The sequence below is a fragment of the Rhea pennata genome, chromosome 2 (assembly GCF_028389875.1).
Source record: "Rhea pennata isolate bPtePen1 chromosome 2, bPtePen1.pri, whole genome shotgun sequence".
NCBI lineage: Eukaryota > Metazoa > Chordata > Aves > Rheiformes > Rheidae > Rhea > Rhea pennata.
The window spans coordinates 67,875,051-67,895,750 of record NC_084664.1 but is presented as its reverse complement, the minus strand read 5'-3'; the positions used below and the strand labels follow the sequence as shown (position 1 = coordinate 67,895,750).

Sequence of the window (20,700 nt, the reverse complement as noted above, 5' to 3'; positions counted from 1 at the left end):
CTAGGCAGAAGAACAAAGCCTAGGATTAAAAAAACTGTCTGAAGAAAGTTAGCTGCAAAATACAAACTGCCTCACCAATTAAAAAAAAAGGGGGGGGTCCCTATATAACCGGATATTCAAAGCCACTAAGCTCTCATGCTTTCAGGAGTTTTTAAAAACCCTGGCAAATGGGACAGCTTTACTATATTCGTTTCAAAGCTCATTCATCTTTTCCTCTTGAATATTTTAATTTCTGTTTTCATCATTGCTTCTCAATTTCTTTGTCTGCTAGCCAACATGAGAAAAGCATTCCTTCAGCTCTGGTCTATTGGAATTGGGTATGTTTGCAGACCTCCTTTTTATAGAATTCTTTCTTTTGGTCTTTTTTTAAATTGGGGGAAAAAAACAGTAGTTTCCAGCCCATGACCCAGCAAATGCACCAAAGTTCGTTATTTGTCATTCTCATAGAATGAGAGATGCCATGCTGCACACTGCTTTTACACATGCAAAGTGTTGTATTATCTGAGAAACATCTAGTGACTTCTCAAAAAGAAGGATACACCTTTATGGTGGTCAGTGTTGTTCTTCCGGTGAGGTGTTTCTTATGACCAATAATGAGCAGGATGAGGTTGTGCAGCGGAGTACAGCACTTCTGCTACTTGCCTGCTGAGAGATTGAGCTGTCACGATCTGACTTACTTTATGCAGAATTTTTAGCACCTTTATTTTGAGCATCTTATAAAAGGATTTTTTTTTGTAATGGAAATCTCCATTTTTATGTTTATTCATCATATAAAAAAATTCTCTTTTATCACTGAAGGCCCTTGAAAGAAACAGTTTAACAGGTATGTAGTCACACACAAATGAGTGGATGAGATAGGAAGATCCAGAGCTCGCGCTCTGTGAAGAAGAGGGAAGCTGATTTACCTGTGAGTGATAGAAATGAGAGACCATGCAAAGCAGCCATGTTCTCATTGAGATTTGCATGCTTGTCGAAAGTGTGCGGTGTAACTGTAGTCAGAGTCAAGCGGAAAAAGCTGAGTATGGCCTATTCTCTGAGCATGTCCAATTCCCATGGCATTCAGTGGGAGTTTTGTGCCTATGTACAAAGATGTAGTGATTCTCTGTAATTTAATTCACTGCAGTTGTCTTAGTGAGATTAAGAGGAGATTCTGTTCAAATATTCTCAACTTGAAAGCTGTATTGTTTAGAGGTGGGAATAGGAAACTGCTTTGTAAAGTATAATGCTTTGTATGTTATGAGAAATATGAATATGCCTTTCTATGATCTCAGTGCTGTTTCTCAAGTTTTAAAAGTTTTGTTGATGTTTGTATGTTAGGTGACGTTCATAAAGGAATCTACAGAGGTTTGATGCTTACATTTAGATATTAATCTTTGTCACACACCTTCCTCCTTAATTGAAAATAAGAAATGACTAAAAATCTATCCGCCCCTCCCCGTCCCCCCCCCCAAGTCTTGCTTTTAAAACTTGCATTTGCCACTCTGTAACATCTAAGAAGCCTGGTTTGATAGACAATATGCTGTTAGGCAGGGACCTAGCTATAGCTTCAGCCTGTGGACTCCCCGGGCAGGGGAGAGGAGAAACTCGCTGCTCAGAATAAAGCCAAAGCAGAGCAAGCGCCCAAGCCCCGTGTCTGCACCATCTGAGGTCCTCCTTCCAGGCAAGCGGGGATGGCGGTGCTCAGGCAGCTAGGCGAGCTGTGCCAGCTCAGTGCTGGGGATGCATCTCGCTCCAGCTGCCCATTTCAGACCATTCACTGTAGAACCTCTAGGTACAAGTAGGAAGTTTGTGCATTTTGCAGGGGGTGTCTGTGCCTTTTCTCTTTCTTTTGATATCTCAGAGATTTGGTTTGCTAATTCCCTAAGTGCTTAACAAGGCCTGTTTGATTTCTCAGCTGGTGCAAAAGAGGGTAGTTTGAAATACTAGTTGTGTTGATATGGTTATAGGGAATATTTTTTTGCTGCTTTGTTTCAGCTTAGTTTATTGGATTAACAGAGCATAAGATAGACATTTATAGTAAATATATTTATAATTTGAGGTGTTGGACCAACACTTTACCAATGCTTTCAATACCAGTGCAGGTTCAGTGATCTCAGTAGTTCTGATTTTTTTAAAAGTCTTGGGATAATTAACATTATCCTTAAACTCCATTTTCTAGTCCTGTGACTAATTGAGACTATCAGATATTTTTGAAAAAGTTTTGTTTTCTAGCTAACTATTGTAGAGAAACTTTTTAAGAGAACTTTTTTTTTTTTTTTTTTTTTTTTTTTTTTTTTTAAGGAATTCTGGCTGAAAGGCAGAGCTCAGAGGGGTGTCATCAGTGGCATGGAGTATAGTTGGAGGCATGTGGCTAGTGGAATCCCCCAGGGCTCAGTACTGGGTCCTGTCATGTTCAGCTTATTCATCACTGACCTGGATGAGGGGATGGAGTGCCTCCTCAGCTGGGAGGGGTGGCTGACACACCTGAGGGCTGTGCTGCCTTTCAGAGAGACCTGGGCAGGCTGGAGAGCTGGGAGGAGAGGAACCTCATGAGGTTCAACAAGGGCAAGCGCAGGGTCCTGCACCTAGGGAGGAATACCCCTATGCACCAGTACAAGCTGGGTGCTGACCTTGTGGAGAGCAGCTCTGCAGAGAAGGACCTGGGAGTGCTGGTGGATGACAAGTTGACCATGAGCCAGAAATGTGTCCTTGTGGCCAAGAAGGCCAATGGTCTCCTGGGGTGCCTTAGGAAGAGTGTTGCCAGCAGGTGGAGGGAGGTGATCCTGCCCATCTCCTCAGCCCTGGGGAGGCCTCATCTCAAGTACTGCGTCCAGTTCTGGGCTCTGCAGTACATGGAGCTGCTGGAGAGAGTCCAGCGTAGGGCTAAAAGGATGATCAGGGGGCTGGAGCATCTGCTAAGTAGAATGTTGTTCTAACTACTATTAAGTGAAAGTGAGAATCCTGTATAATAATCATGAATGTATGTCTGACTGAGACTAATTAATGACTTATGTTATAATTGTAGTATATTTAATTTCATTGATTTTACAAAATGGACAAGCCTTTAGGTTGTTCCAAATTCTGAAAAGTTGCAACTCAGCTCTAAGGGTAAAAGTTAGTGCATTATTTAAAATATAATTCAGTTTAACTGACAGAGAGCATTCTGGATTTTCTTTAATAATCTCTAAGAGCAATAGTTTCCTCTTAGGGAAAGCATGAGAACAAGAAGAGTAGACTAAGGGTAGAGGAAAGAGGGTCAAAGTATTATAAATTGAAATTTATAAATTGCAAGTAGCAGTATCAATCCATTAATTGAATAACATCATAGATGTTCGAAAGCGATATATTTTTATGGCTGTGTTAAGAGTCTATAAGATATATTTTGCTCTGTTTCATAAATTAGTTTTGAAAATGTCTTTCCTGTTCATGAAAGCAGAAGTTCTCAAAATCTATCTCTGGGCATCTTGCCATTTTTTGATACTAATAGATCTTTCTGTTCTGACAGGAAGAGTTTTAAATAAATGTCTGCTCAACAAGCAGCTCTGAGAAACAGGCAGATCTGGCCTCTGTCTTTGAGTCAAATACTGTCTCCACTGCAAAATGAAGCACAAAAATAAAGAACTAAAAGTAAATTCGGATAGCATGGCACAATTTCAGAACATTTTGAAAAGGTGGATCTGTGTCTCAGCAGCACATGTGGGAAGATGTTCTTACTGATTGCGGCAGGAGACCTTTACAGCTGCGGGGAACTGAATCTGCTTTAGCAAACTCGGAGTATGTTACTGACTACCCTGACTAACAAGCTACTGACGTTCAACTGTTTGGTCACCTTGACACATGCATTTGTCTCTTCCACATGTAGATCAAGAGGCAAAATCAGTGGAGAAGATGAATATCAGCATAGTTCAAAAGCAAAAATAGCAGAGCAGTATAATGATGTGTTTAACTTGTCTTGCAGGACATCTTCAGATAAAATAATAAGCACCTCTTTATAAATGATATTCACTGAACTTGGGTAAAAGCTGTGGAATTGAGGGAAGTGCTGAGTAAGATGTGGGAAACGAAGTACTTCCCCACATTAGAGTCCATAATATGTTGGGAGTATAAGTCCATAATATGTTGGGAGGGAAAGTTTGGTAGGTTGCAGAGGAGAATAGAAATTGTGATTGCTGTCTCTGGCCATTGAACAAAGTGAACTTTCGAAGTACACTCTTTAGTCAGAAATAATCGTATCATAATCAGAAATAATTGCTACCAGCACATACCTTATCTGCTCTGTTAGAGGAGGATCTAGAGTTTTTCAGTAGATCACCAATTGAACTTAACAGCATCACTCTGTTAAAGAAAGAAAAAAGCAAGTGCTGTAATATTTGGGAAGACTTACATTGTCAAGGCCTAAAAAGGAAAATTCTGACCAGATTTGGGTGACTTGCAAGAAAATGTTGAATGAATGACTGATGTTTAACCTGAGGAAGAAGAGAACACATGAGAGTCCAAGGCTGATATCAAATGTTGCAGCAAAACCTGGGCAGGGAATGATCTACTTTCTGTGGCCATGGTCAGTAGGACCAGAAGAAGTGGTCTTCAATTGCTTCAGGACCAAGGTTCCTCACTAGAAAGAACTTTCTGGGATAGAGGACAAGGAAGCAGTGAAATAAACTGAAGAAGTTGTGTATTACTGGAGGTTCTTAAGGACAAAATTGACAAATATTTGTCACATGTGACAGTGGGTGAAGGTTATCTTTTCTTATAGAGGGATGTCCTAGAAGACCCCCTTCATCATTTTAGTTCTCTCTCTCTCTCTCTCTCTCTCTCTTTTTCATTGATTGATTCGGGCTTCACTGAGCCGTACCATATCCATATCTCCTTGGTTTGGCTGTCAGAGCTTGTTACGTGTCTGACCTTTCCAGTTATAACATCTGCCTTTTTCCTTTGCTGTTGTGTGTTCAAGGCGGCTGAGGTGTTCCAACTCCACCATTTCTCCTAATCTTACAAAAATGGTGTGGTTCACCATAACTGGACATTAATTTATTTCTTGTATATTCAGAGGCTGAGAAGGAAAGAAGTGCTTGAACGAATATTTGTTTTTTATTCTCCAACTTTAGGAGGGGTATCCTATTCCTGTGAGACCTCTCTCTTGAGTTTGCGTATGAGAGGAAAACTCATACGGCTGCTGGAGAGTCTCTACTGAGAGAAAGATGTAGGTTTTCTATAACTGTTCACACGTTGTAGAGGTTGTGAAATGAGAATAGTTAGGAAGAAGAAGAAGAAGAAGAAGAAAATCAGGACATAACACAACACTGTTGGAAAGAATAGAGAGGGGTAGCCAGCTATGTCACATACTCTCCTCATGTTCTGGACAGTGTGGTCTTCACAAATAGATGAAAAGACAAGGCGAAGTTGTTGGCCAGTGTAAAAAAACCTCCAAGACCTCTATCCGTAATAATAAATGTTGAAGGTGTTCTTGAGCTCTTAAAAATGTTTTGAGAGGTCCTTGGAAGATTGCCACTGAATCCCAGTAAAATTTTTACTCTTTTACAGTTTTAATTCAGGCTATTAGTGTTCTCATAAAAAGAAACAGTATAGACCCTTTACATACTACTTTCCCACATATCTGATATATGCAAGAAGACAGAAGGTGTTCAAGGAGGTAAATGAATGCAGTAGGTCTGCATGCAATGCATACACGTGAACATTTCATACATGCAGCCTTTAAATTCACACTTAATTATCAAAGGTTTTTTCTTTTACCTCTTGAGTTTGCAGTCAAATATTTGAAGAGTTTGATTAATCACTGCAGTCATAATTGGTCTGATTTTAGCTGCTGTTTTGAATTAAGGGGTTTGCATCTCTCAAGAACAACACAGTACGATGGTGTAATTCCTGTAGGTTCACCTTCTATATGCCACTTCTGTAGGCTACTGGAGGCCTAGTTAGACCAGAAGGAGCTATTCTAAAAACACTAGAAGCTTGGACAACTTGAGAAAGCACTTCTAGGTTAGTTCAATTCAGAAGAGGGAATCTATTCCGGGAAGTCACCTAATGAACGAAATAGGCTAAATAATTTTTAAAAGGATTGTTTAGGAGTTGTTTAGTCTGCAGAACAGGGCTCCCAACTGCTTGGATAGAGAGACTGAGCCTAGTCAAGGTTGTCTAAGATTCTCTCACTGTGTAGAATGGAAGAGGTTCAAAGTGTTTCCTATAGTGAGTTAGGCATCCATCATGTTGGAAAAACAAAGAGCATTAGAAGAACATATGTTTCTTACAGAAATATTTTGTAACTACATGGTATACCTTGTTTTAGGAAGATATACGGGGTAAACATAACTTTTTGCATGAGAAAGAGTCAGTTTGCTTCTTTGTAAATATAAAAGAAAGAAAGTCATGTATACCGCAGTGAGGTGTTGTGTTCACATTTTGTGAATGATTATAAGGTCCTGCAGTGTGCTAAAAGTTCGTAGACTTATAACCTAGTAACGTTAATAGTGTCAGTATTCCAGCCTATGCTGTCAGTAATAGTACCTGTTGTTAATATTACAGGCTGCCTAAGGGAGTGTCTTCGCTAGTTATAAATATCCATATATAAATGCTATTATTAATTTGGATCTTGTATTATTAGCCTGTTTGGTAAGTCAAAATTTTAAAAACATTTTAACAAGAAGATTTTGTATTTCAGAGAGTTCTGAGTTTGCATAGAGGCTGAGTTAATAAACCAGATTCCTTACTTCATATAATGGAATTTACATATCTCATGTTGTGCAGCTATCTCATGTTTAGCAGCTCTGTGTAGCTAACGCTTATACAGCTAAGCCTGTGTCAACTTTCTTTGCTGACAGTGATAATACTTGGTGTCTGTTCGTTGTAGTAGCTACAGTTCATTTTTAAAGATTATTCTTCTGTAATGCTCTAACTATAAAGCTCATTTCATAGTCAGACTTTCCATTTATAGTTGCAAAACTGTACTTTTGATGGGGCAAGAAGAACAAATTTCTTTGTTCCCTGGCAAAGCCCTGTCTATTACTTACATATTCGTATCTATCAAGTAATAGCAGGGGCCTGTTTCTGCATTCTAGATGTGTTTGGAAAGATGACAAATCAAAAAATAAACAAAGGTTTGGTAGATAATAGTAAATAGCCAGAAAACACAAAGAACTGTATTTTCCATTTTCCCCCTTTGTTACCCTAAGAGTATTCTTTATCATCTTAACATATGGATCTCATAGGACAGCCTGAATGGAAGTAGCCCATATTACCACTATAGTAAGATTGTGCTGAGATGTAAAGAAAAGCATTACAAAAATTGAGAGCTGTAAGTGAACTGGGAAAGTGAAATGTATTGTTTTATTGTAATTCATGGTGACAGACTAAAGTTTGAAGCTTCTCAAGGGAAGAGCTAAGTGAATCTAGGAGTCCCAGATACCGCAAGAATGCTGTAGCTTCATCCCTAATTGATGAGAAGAGAACTTAGAATCATAGAATCAGTAAGGTTGGAAGGGACCTCTGGAGATCATCTAGTCCAACCTCCCTGCTCAGCAGGGTCACCTAGAGCGTGTTAGATAGGGGTGCATCCAGGCAGGCCTTGAAGATCTCCACAGAAGGAGACTCCACAGCCTCTCTGGGCAACCTGGTCCAGTGCTCCGTCACTCTCACAGGGAAGAAATTCTCCCTCACGGTCAGGCAGAACTTCCTGTGCTTCAGTTTGTGCCTGTTCCCACTTGTCCTGTCACATGGCACTCCTGAGAAGAGTTTGTCCCCGTCCCCTTGACAACCTCCCTTCAGGTACTTATCCACGTTGATAAGATCCCCCCTCAGTCTTCTCTCCTCCAGGCTGAAGAGGCCCAGCTCTCACAGCTGTTCCTCATAGAGCAGATGCTCCAGCCCCCGACCATCCTCGTAGCCCTACGCTGGACTCTCTCCAGCAGCTCTATGTCTCTCTTGTACTGGGGAGACCAGAACTGGACGCAGTACTCGAGATGAGGCCTCCCCAGGGCTGAGGAGAGGGGCAGGATCACCTCCCTCCACCTGCTGGCAACACTCTTCCTAAGGCACCCCAGGAGACCATTGGCCTTCCTGACCACAAGGGCACATTGCTGGCTCATGGTCAACTTGTCATCCACCAGCACTCCCAGGTCTTTCTCTGCAGAGCTGCTCTCCAGCAGGTCTGCCCCCAGCTTGTCCTGGTGCCTAGGGTTATTCCTCCCTAGGTGCAGGACCCTGCGCTTGCCCTTGTTGAACCTCATGAGGTTCCTCTCCGCCCAGCTCTCCAACCTGTCCAGGTCTCTCTGAAAAAGAGAGACCTTCTTCTGCCTGTCTGCTCTTTTTCACCTGAAGAGAGAAGTTTGTGATGATACCTTAATCTGACTTATCTTTTCCAGAGCTTTGGTGATGTTAAAAATTTTTGATTTTGAAATAATGGGGAAAGAGGGTTTTATTTAAGCTATTTTTAATCTTAACCTCAAAGTCTGTCACCTGACACACCAGCAGCCCAAGCTTTTTTTCCATCACTTCTACTGAGCTCAGGTTTAACAGGTCACCATGGGAAAAGGCTAGGCTTTATGTTTGTTTCTCTTCCTTGACAGTGGCTCATCTCTCAGATAATAGTGTTTGTCCTTTACTGCTACCTTGCTTGGATCAGTGTTTTCTTCTAACTCCATAGTAAGTCTGTTTAAGAGGCTGTTCTTTAGGTTGCTGCAGATAACGGATTTACAACATGAGACAGCAAGTGGTACACATAGAATTGCTCGTGCCTTGAAACACAGCTCTTCTGAACTGAAGCACAGATTCTGACTGATTTATAGCTCACTGAAGCTGATATAATACCAAGACTGTTTAATTCTTTCTAAAGCACTATTTACAATATTTAGAAGGAAGTAAAAACTAGAATTACTAAGTTCATAATATTCTCATTTTCCAGTTATTTCTTTATCCACCACACTATATTGTCAGTTGTCACCCCCATAACTTGGAGAGCACACAGTATTTTAGGTGCTGTGGATTTCAGAAGCTTGTAGGAATGAGCAATATGATGACAACCTGCCAACAGTGTATTTATACCAGCCAACGCTGCAGGACATTCTGCTCACAGGAGCACTGGTGCAAGCTTACGTAGGTTGTTGCTCAGTGTCCCACAGAAATGCCCATACTTTGATAAGTACTGGCGTGTCACTTGTATTAAAGGAACTCTTGAGAAGTGAGACTGGGACTACGATATTATAGTCTAAATAATGTTTTTTGAGGATGTGGAACATTATGGCAAGGTAGACAATTTTGCTCTTAATTTTTACTTTTAGAATCTATGTTAAGAGTGTTCACACATTTCACTTTCACAGATACCTAGCCAATGAACTTCAGGAGGTCTGAGCCTGACAGATCCCAGCAGAAAAAATGGCTATATGAAGGAAAGTACGTTAATGGGTCACTCTTCTGCTCCTCAAAAGAACAATGAATGATACAAAGCAGAGTTAATGCTGTGACCTTGGGGCTGGATCAATAAAAGTGACAGTAAGAGATTAAAAATTGTAGAGGTTTTAAGTTGCTAAGCTAAAGGATTGTCTTGTAGTGTCAGTCCCAGATATTTATTAAAACAACATTTACCTGCTTAATAAGTCTGGGACAGGTTCAGTTTAGGATGAGGCCCAAGAATATTGGTGCTTTGCAATATTAATATGTGCTTCTTAATGATTAAGGCATCAAATCAAGGAAATTTCAAAGCTGTTTTTGGAATTTGTTGTCACTATTTTGTTACTTCTATTTAATGAAAACTGTTTGGTTCCTCCATGTTAGCTGTTATTCTGATAACATTACCCAGCAGAGGTGTGGTCTGACAATGCAAAATAGAAGGCAGGCAAGCCATTAGAAAGTGAAGGACATCAGGAAATCCAAATTTTCAGTAGGTAAAAGCTTGTTATATTGACCACAAAGACTACATGCTTATTTTACAAAATTTTGAGTATTTCTGAGGTCCACAGACACAGAATGGAAAATTTGAATGTATTTTTCCTTTCATGCTTTGCAATAGTTCTACGGGAATTTTTTATATATATATACATTATTTCTCGGTCTAATTAGTAATCAGCTTAGAGATTTTTGTTGTATTGCTATAATGGACTCTTTGGAGCCTTACAAAGAACGAGATGAGAAGACTGCACAAGAGCAAAAATCCTGCTACTTAATGCATTGGCAGCCACAGTGTGTTGTCAGAGAAAAAGAGGCAAGGTGTCTAAATGATATAATCAAGCAGAGAAAACTTGGAATGTAAATTGATATGCTTCCTTGGGCACCAAAGTGTCTCCCCAACAGAATTTCCAGAAATGTTAGGCTAAAGGGATTGCTAATATAAAACCTGTATGAATGAAGGATCAAGCGCTTAGTTTGAGCACATGATTACTGGTCTTCTTTGTATTTTCCTATGTAAACATAATACAGAGGTTGGTGAGCTTTGATATGGAATTGATTTACATCTCAGCAAGGATTTTGATTGAATTCTGTAATATTAGTGAGAAAAAGACAAAAGCCAGATGGGTTTTCAGAATATTGTTAAAGTTTCTTTTGATGTTGAGGGAGAGGATTCTTCCTATGAAAATTACACTTGGGTTTTTCTTTATATTCAGTTTATATTGCTGCAAGCTGTTCATCTCCTTTGGTCTGCAGCTCTGCTCAGGACTAAAAAAACTGCTGAGCCATTAGAAAGTTATGAGACCTTCAATCAGTACTATGAGTTGGGCCTTGTAGAAAAGTTGTCTGAGGGAATAATTTTATTTAACTGCATACCTGGTGGTATCGTAGCTTCTGGCTGGGCCAGAGATGAGAGCTTTTCCTCTTGCTGATGAAAATATATAAATAAATACGATTTCTTGAAAAGTTGGTGCTAAATTAGTCTTATGATAGAGTTGTTGCCCGTCTTATGTTTTTTCAATCTCCAGCACTGGAAAGTGTTTTATGCTTTGCCTTGTATTAGCAGTCTAGATGTTGAGAGTTGGAAAGACCAAGAAACAAGCTCTAGTGAAGCTTTTACATGCTGACTTCAATGAATTGTGCATAACAGGCCCCATTAGGCAGCAAAGCCGCTTTTATAACAGAGCAGAAAACAGGCTTGGGTATTACACTTTGGTTTTGGTTTGTAATGTCTCCTGAGAGAATTCATGTGCCTTTACATACAAGCTTCCCTTGCATTTAGTCCTTAGGTTGACAGAATCATAAGCAGAAGTTGTTCTGCTGGACTGAGACAAAATAGCCATATTTTTCCTCTGAAAGTGTTATCACATGAATGAGCACTTTCAGGGATGATACTGTTGTTACATTGCAGGAACCTGTTTGTGGTCCTGTCATCCCACACTTTTGAGATCTGGTTTGAATGCTGCTTCCATGAGGTGTGCAAAGCACTCTACCTTTTTAAGAAAGTCTCTTCATTCCTCTCATCTTTTGTGATGCTTATTTTATAGTTTGAAAAGTCATCTGAAATGATTGGCTCTGCTAAGAACATGGCTTAGGTTCATGAAAGAAAAGGAGGATACCACTCCCACCCAAAGAAGAAATCCAATAAAAATAGCAAAGAGTAAATTTCATTCTCTTATCTGGAGCTGATTTGTATTATTAGATAGCTTTCAGTCTAACAAGTGGCTAACCGAAATGGAATTGTACCTGTTATTAAAACAGTTATACTAGTGTAAGCCAGCCAGCTGACATGTGCTACATCCGTTTTCTTAATACTCCCAAGAAATTAAGAGGAAGGGAAAGTACTCCTCATTACGATATTTGAAAATCGGGAGCTGCTTCTTTTAGAATGTTCTGGTCGTTTTATTCAGAACAAAGACTTCTAACTTCCCTCGCTGCATAAAAATAGAGCATGAATTAGCTACTCTGAAGAAGTGAGAGATGGGGCATCAAAGAGCCTTCTGTTCATTAAGATAAACACCGAATACGTGTTTCATGTTTGGTTTCAGTATAACACTCTGAATAGAGGATTAAGCAATGCTTTCCACAGTCTAATATTGAGATGGTGTGAGAGAGGGAGGAGAATAAAAGGATTTAAGCTATTATGCAAAGAATTAGCCCTGAGGGAGTATAAGGTCCCTCTATTACACATTGAATTTTGCATGGAATTAGAGGTATTGAAAATATGAAGTGACTCTCCATTTTCCTTGCAGAGTAAGTACCTAAGTATTTGGTTAAGTTGCAAGAGTCCATCCAAAGTTTCAGGCTTGGACACTTGGTCTTGTGAGGAAAGATCATAGTCTCATGACTAAATTTTCCCTTTCTATGTAGTCTTTTTACTACCTCATAACTTCAGGAGAAAGCCTACTATAATCTATGCATGAAGTGATACTATGTTTTAAAAGGCATCCAAGGGTACAAATTTTCCCTTCTTGTATAAAAGTGTAGTCCCTGAGGTTGCAGAAACAGTCATCACTGGTCCCACGTCTTGTTCCCCAGGTCGATTTTTTTGTTGTTTGTGTTTTATAGTTCAAACTGATTGGGCTGTTCATGCAAGTCGGTGTGACTAAGGGCTTTGCGATCTATTTACATATTAGATGTTTTCTGTGAGTGTCAGTGATGGGTGGTTTTATGAGTTTGCTGGTAGGCTAGTTATATTTTTTTATGTTGAGCTTAAATAAACCAGATTTGTTAACTGTTTTGAACAATATTGCAATGATGTTACATTAGATTAGCTCCTTTCTGTTGAGTCCAAGGAAGTATCAGTGAATCAGCTTTAATGTTAAGTTCCATTAGGAGCTCTTAACATTCTCAGTACTTTTTCAAAAGTCATGTTTAGTTGCCAATGTTAGCCAATCCATAAGCTCATTTCATGTATTTTTATTTATATTCAATTTGTTTAATCTTTAAACTATCGATTGTGGTTTTTTAGATGTTACGTAGTATTTTTCATGTATTTTTTCCCTAGGCATCTGCTGTTTGCTACTGTGGAAGACAGGCGGTTGCTAAATGGACTTTTAGTCTGATGTAGGATAGCGGTTCTCATAATTCAAAAAAACTTCACTAAGAATGTATGTAATTAATAGTTTTACTGATGGTTGTAGAAAAATACTGAGGCCTAGAACCCGTACTACAGAACAAACCATCAAGATTTCTTATTAATTTGATTATATTTTCTTCTGATTATTTACTTCTCTAACACTGTATTTATCCCATTTAAAGATTGCTCTTTAGGGGTGAGGGGGAGGTCGGATCTTCATAGAAATATTTCTTTTTTGTATTTATGGTGGTCTGTTTGGAGTGGACTTGCTGAAAATAGCATCGACTGGAATATGTTGTTCAATGTATTGTCAATTGACAATATGAGTATATTGTCAGATCTGCAAAGGAGAAATATGAAGTTATTATTGCAAAGTTAAACATCAAAATATATTTTCTAGGAAGATCACCCTAACTAAGTGACAGAATTCAATCAGAAATATTCAATTCCGTACATAAAAGAATGCAAAGTGAACCAATCTGAGAAATGAGTCTTAAAATAGGCTTTTTGTAGCAAGCAAAGGAAACAGGCAGAATTTTTGACAAGAGTTATGGTTTCCAGGGCTTCATTAGTACATTGACACAGAGGGCCCTGTGGCTGCCTGTTCTGAGTGGGATTTATTAGAAGGTGGCTACATTTTATTTTCACTCCATCCTTGTTGGTTTGCTCAGATTTCAGCTTTTCATTTCCCTGCCTCATTGCTGTCAGATAATGATGAGGAATAACAAATCATGTTGATCTTTTTCCTATCCAGAGTTCTAGGTCGGTCTGAATTGACTGGAGTACCAGGGAATTTGTCCGCTTAAACCTCGATCCCTGTGTTTTTTGACAGCAAGTTAGAAAAAATAACAGTGTATTTGATTTATGGCTCTCTTCTTCCTTATCTCTGCTATTTAATTCCTTATAATCAGAGAGATAAGAACTGTATTTGAATGCAGATCACAGAGCTTCCTGAGTGCAGCCTGGAAACCTTAAGCACTAGAGCTTTTGTTCTAGAGGATCAATTTCAGTCTCTGTTTTATCTTTATTTATTCAAAATCTTTTACAGATTTTGGCATATGCCTGTCTGTCTGTGGTTCTGTTAGGGAAAAGTAACACTTGAAACAACTAGCTACTGAAATCGTGGTTGTTTTGGACAGGAAATTGTTTCCCATTTATGTAATGCAAAACTACTATACTAACTCAAAGCATTCTTCTGTAAAGACTTACTAGATGTTTAGATACCTCATATTTCTCTAATTAGATAAAACTCCACAAGTAAAATAAAATGTTACTCTGTTTTGCGTATAGAATAAGCCACAAAATACAAATAGAAGAAGTTAGGTAATCCAGGCTGTGGATTCATAGTACCTTGGTGACAACCACGTCTTTCACACTCTGAATGCACTATTACTGCCCCACAATAAATGTAATATAAGCTGCTCTTCTCAGCCAGGCGGTTAAACTGTTATGCATTCCCTATGGATGGGACAAGGCATAGATGCAACTTCTGTGGAAAAGCTGATGTTATAAATCTATCTGTGGGTTACCCAGCAATAGATTGCTTTTGTGTACATACTTAAGAAAGTAAAGAACAGCATGAGTCTTGAGTCTCTCTTCCATCTGTTTTGAGTTTGAAGGAACTGATCTGGCTTTGCTACCTAGCAGCAACACACCTTTGGGTGGCTGCTCTGGAGTCATGCAGAAGAGCATCACTAGCACTCTGAATTTTCTTTAGTGAAGCCATATCAATATCGGCAACAGAATCCAAAAGAAAGTATAAGATGGTAGTTCTGAGCCTGTGCTAACCCATCAGGATGCTGTAGTGTTGTGCTGGGCGTAACTGGATTGGTTGGCAGAATTTTGATAGCAGGGGGCCGCAGGGATGCCCTGTGTGGGAAGAGGCCATAAATTGCCCTGGGCTGGTTGCGACCCTTTCCAGCCAGCTCCAAAACAGATGAAAATAGCCCCTCCATGGACCCAAACCACAGCCACTTCAAAGAGCGCAGGCCACCACTACTTGGACAAATTTAAGAAAAGACAGCAGTTGCGAGGGGCTAGAGACCCAGGAGGAGACATCTAAGAAATAATGCGATAATTATACCTGACTTGGCATAAACTCAGAATGTACACACAGGGGCAAAGTAATAAGTTACATATTCATCCACAGAAACATGGGATTTTTCCCTTTGTTAGGGAAGTCCTTTCATTTGCGCCACTGAAGAAAAAAGCAATTTAGGAGTGCAAATTGTGTACTATGCTCATCTTTTACATTGGATGTGTTCCTACACACACAGATACAGTTAGTGGTTGTGGGCAGACTTTTTCAGGTGTCATTTCGGCCATGTCAGATTCACTGTGGTCCAAAATGCAGAGCACACAAATTACTTTTCCTTTAAAAATAACTTTTAGGAGGAACTTGATGTACTTCTCTGTAATGAAACAGTGCAATGATAGGCAGTAATGTCCATGAAATAGTGGGGAATTAGGGCACGTGAGTCCTTCCCAGCACTTCTCAAGCTGAAGTTCTAAAGGTTTTTCCAAGAGGTACATCTTTCAAAAGGCTTAAGGCTTTAGCCCCAAGGAGGCAACTGGGGAAGAGTCTTCAAATATTCATTTAAGGAACTGGACATACGAACAGAGTTCTGGATAGACAAAAGACAAAATGCAGAAATGTAATATGCTAACAAATACCAAGCTGATGACAATGTAGAAATTGCCTTCTCAATTACCTCAGGTGGGTTAGGTCGAGCAGGAAGTTTAGTTCTTGTCACCCCTAATATGAGACTATCTGCAATAATGCTTGTTCTTAGATTCAGTCAGAGGCTGAAGATTTGTTGTTTTTTATTTTTTCTTCTTTATATTCTTTTCCCTAGTGGGAAGAGAGATGAGGTAAGAACAGAATTTATGCAGGACACAGTTTAGAAAAATAAAAACAAATCAAAAATATTTTCTGGATATATGCTTTCTTTTTCCTATCAGAACAAACTTCAGATTGTTGGTATTTGTTTCACAGAGTTTTCTGTGACATCAGACCTAATCACAACCTATTTTGCTATTTAAAAATACGGACCCTGGCAACACCATTTCCTCTCTTCAGTCACTGGGAGGGAGAGCAACTGCAGGCAATTGCATTTGTATTTGTCAGAATAAATAATCAAAAGGGTCATCAGCTGTAACTAATGAACAAGGAAATGTGATTAAGCAACTTTAAAAAAGAATGGTGAAAGACAATGTAGAAAATGATAGCAGGATGATTGCTGTGAATGAGAGACTGAATTTCTTGAGTAAGAGATTTCTTCAACAAGATAGACGGAGAGTGGTTTAATCTTCTATTAAAAGGTTCCTGCCAGTTTGGAAGAGCTCTGAATCAGGAGATTAAAGACATCTCAGTGACTGATAGGCAGTCAGTTCTGCAGAGGTAGCTGCTCTGACAACTGCTGAGAAGTAAAATTTTTCAACCCTCCTAACTTCTGCTGAACAGGACATCTCTGACTAGGTGATTCTTTTCTTCTCTAAGATTCTGAAAATACAAATCGTCTTTCAGACCAAAATGTTCTAGAGTTGCTCACCAAGTTTACTGTAGCTATATTCTAGAAATTGTACTGATTATTTTCTGGTGACATTCCTCGTAAGTCCTGTGTGTGTTAGTATTTCATTCAATAACTTATTCCTCTGCTGTTATTATTTAGCACCAAAAATGTGAATGTCCAGCTTTTATCTAGCCTATTTCTATGATTGTACTGTCTGCTCTCCTAGCATATCTAAAGGAGATAGCACGTATTTTAGAAACTGAATTAAAATAACAAAATATAAAGTATGAAATAATGATAGTATGAAATAATATAAAATGAGAAATAACAACAGGTTTTGTAATTCTTCTGTATGTCATCAGCAAGCTATATTATTTTCCTTTTTATACATTCATAAACAAGACAGTCCTTTCAAAAGTAAAAGCACAAATGTCCACAAGCAGATTACAAGATTTCTGCCCCTAGGAGATTATAGCAGACTACAAGAATTTTGAGATATTCAGATATAAAAGCTGTACGCACAGAAATAAGTGTGGTAAGATTCATAGTTACACAGTTTAAAAAAAAAAAAAGTAAAAGAAAATGCCAACCATCTTTTTAGTTACAAAATGTTCATGTAATTCAAATAAGATACTTGACGTTACAGAATATATTGAGTCAAAACTCAAGCAGAATAATACTGCTCTACTTAAAAAGCCTTTTGAGGATATTATTATTCTTTTTTTTTTGTGTGATATATGTTCATCATACTGCAACTCATAGTATGCATAACAGAAACCAGTCTGTTTTTCAACCAAAGCTCCAGCTGTCTTCAGTAGAGATTTGGTTGAGTTTAAACATGTTCTTAGCCTTCAAATATCTGCTCTAAGCAGGCCCAGGTTGCTTAAAATACTTTTCAGTCACATTGCTATCTTCTAATTATTCTCTGTAAAGATGAGATTTTACTGTGTTTCCGTTCATACTTTGAAGATTATTTGTATTTTTCTTGTTTATCAGAATACTGTACTTTATGATAATTCATGTTATTCCCATTTGCATGCTGTATATATTATCATACCCAGTAACTGCCTCCTGTCAGTTTGTCCAGTAAATATCACAACTTACTTCTTCCTCTCGGCTTGGACACATTCTCCTGTGATGGAAATGGCTGGTTTTGTACCTAAAGCTTTTGTTTGAGCTTCCTGCAGAGAATCAAAATACCGTCGAGTTCACCAGTACCGTGATGTATCATGCTGTGGCATACATCTGAGTGCGAGGGTGAGAAGCCATTCTGATAGTCACATCTCGCTCAGAGACACAGCCTCCTCTGAGAAAGCAGAGATGTAGCAGAGGTCTCCATCTGTCAGGAAATCTGTGCGGTCCTCTTTTCCAAACTATTCAGCATAGCAAAAAATAAGGAAGGATAACATTTCTTTGTTATGCTTTTCCAGACCCAGTTCTGTGAAAACTTCTTTGCAAAGCTTCTCTGGAGCAAATAGATTGTATGGGTGTAATCAGTGAGATGTTCATAATATCCTCTTTCCTTTTCTTTTAAAAAAGGAAATAAAGCAGGCTTAAAAGAATATTACTTTAATATTCTAATAATTTCTGTGTAGGCTGAGACTTGTATTTTATCTTTTTATTTAGAATTTATTATTTTTATTTTATCCTAGACACAGCAATTTGCTTTCTGTGCTATGCTATGATTGATGCCTCATTCTCAGGATCTGCAGAGCCAGATTTGAAGCAAGATCTGCTTTTCAAATTAATTGCTCCAGAACATCTTAGTGAGGTGTATAGACTGGAACTATCAGTGTTGTAGTGTGCGTGAATCCATTTCAGCATAACTTCAGATTTCTCTAGTAGATGAATTTGTAGATAAATCCCTCATGTTACAGTACTGCTGAAGCTTTTTGTACAAAGAAACATGTGCAAAGCGTATATTCATTTAAAGGAACCCAAATCTGCTATTTTTGTGCTGATTACATCCTCAAATCTTCCTTTTTTTTAAGTTATCTGACATATATTGCTTTTTCCTTTTTGTTTTTGTAGGTGGAATGGAGAACATAAGACAACATACATTTGCATTAGCTCACTATACTTACACTGTGCTGTCTACCTTAACATATGCCAATGGGGCACCTGTAGTACGTATTTACAGTGATACAGATTTCAGCTGTCCTGATGTCCAGGGTCCAATCATTAATTTTAACATGCTGGATGAAAATGGAGAGGTGATCGGCTTTTCTCAGGTATGCTTTTCTCTTGCCTCAATGAGTGTTCAGTTTTTGCCTTAAGCATGTTTATAATGACATATTTTGTCCATAATAGTCCCTTCTGATGTTTTGATTTTGTTTTTTCATCAGCACTCGTGTGTGTGTGTGTATACATATATGTATGTATGTATAAACCATTTTTAAAGTAGTGGAAAGAGAATTCAATAAATAGTGCCTGCAGTGCATAAGTAATAGCCAAAGCCCAGTATCTTGCAGATTTAGTACCGTACATGTTTTAGAAGTGGACTGTTTTAACAGAGTTTATTGACTTGGCAGTTCGGTATCTTGTTGACTTGCTTCTCTAGACTATTCAAAATTGGGAAATCAAGGGCAGGTCTCATGAGAGACTGCCTTAGAGCTTTGACATACAAAGGAAAACAGATCTCAAAAAAATTGCTATCATCCATGAAAGAGGACTTTTCTTCTCTCTTCAGTTCTAATGATTACATTCTTGTAATATTTCCGAGGAAGCACTGAGCGAACAGAGGAGTATTTTTATTGCATGAGCATTGCATAAGGGCTACAAGTCAGGTTCATGCTCAGAAATCCCTTAAACCCAGTCTTTCTCCCTAGCTTGCTCTCGCCTTCATCCATCAGGTGTAAGAGGAAACTTAGTTCACCTTGCAGTATCTAATTTGTGTGATGAAAAGCTGACCATAGTCATGCCTGACTTTGCAGCCTATAGGCAATGCACATGGCGAACAGAATTCCAGATAACAGAGCGTAAAGTTACTCGCTTGCTTATCAGATATGAGAAAAGCACAGTGCTCTAGTTTTGCTTACTCTTTAATTTTTCATTGAGTGCCTATTGAGGAAGTCCTCAAGACAAGTTCAAGTGTATGATCAGGTTAAGGCAGGTTTAGCTCAGTTGGTTGGAGCATGGTAATGCTAAGGTTGTGGGTTCAGTCCCCGTATGGGCTATGCTGAGGGTTGGACTAGATGACCTCCAGAGGTCCCTTCCAACCTTATGATTCTATGATCTTGATTTTTCAAAGCTGTCAGGAACCTGGCAGCAGCTGCCTCAGCAACTACCTTCCTCTGTCAGCAGTAGTTACACAGTTATGTTCTTCGTGGAAGCTGAAATTCTGCACAATTTAGGAGGGAGGTAGTGTTGCAAGAGGCCTTCCCCGGACTTGTGCCGTGGACTCCTGTGTCAGAGAAGATAAGAGCTGAGATGATCAGCGGGGAATGTGGGGAAATGCTTGTGAGAATACAGGGGTGAGATATGTATATACATGAGTGAGGAGAGAAGTGCAGCAGTTTCTTAGTAGTCTATCCATATGGAGTTTTGTAAATTTTTTAAGACATCTGTCAGGCTGATAAACATGGGAAGGGTAGATGTATAGAACAGGGGAAGCTCTTCTACCTATATGACTCCTAAAAACTATAGTGCTGTATTACCAAACAGTCTTAAAGATTCACCATATGGCCTTTCAAAGACTTCCATGTTATAGGAGTAAATTAGCCACTTAAAACAGTCTTGAGAATTTGTTGTGATGCTCTGAAAAGAGCTGTGATAGTCACACAATTGGGTTGGCAAAATACTGTAAAAACATTCTGATTTTCTGACTGACCTTTGATTAAAACCAAAGCCATTGTTTATACCTCTGATTTGCACCATTTTTCAGCAAAAATGGCTCCTGCCTATTTCACTGTTTTAAACTCAACTGTACCCTCAAAAAATTATTTTATAATCTTATAGCTCCATTGTTGTTGTTTCTTGCCATGACTGCTCATATAAAAGCTTCTTTATTGATCTGTATCATCTGTACTGTGCTAGTCGCTAGATTCTGATCATTTCTGGCAAAAGTATATTGAGAATGAAGAACTAATAAAGTTTTCAAAATGTACACCAGTCACATCTGCAAGGCCTGTTAGAGTACTCTGTTTAATTAAAATAATGTACAGTTTAATGACTTCTAGAAATTAACAAGCGGCAGCACTATTCTTTCCAAGGCTATAATATGTGTGAAATATATAA

General features: G+C 38.7%; 1 protein-coding gene across 1 annotated transcript in view; it reads left to right on the top strand.

Moving 5' to 3' along the window:
• MOCOS (molybdenum cofactor sulfurase) overlaps positions 1-20,700 on the top strand; it is a 214,358-nt gene that overhangs the window by 143,675 nt on the left and 49,983 nt on the right. Inside the window, exon 6 of the mRNA XM_062567949.1 lies at positions 18,496-18,695. Within this exon, the coding sequence (XP_062423933.1) occupies positions 18,496-18,695 (200 nt within the window). The remainder of the gene's footprint in view (positions 1-18,495; positions 18,696-20,700) is intronic.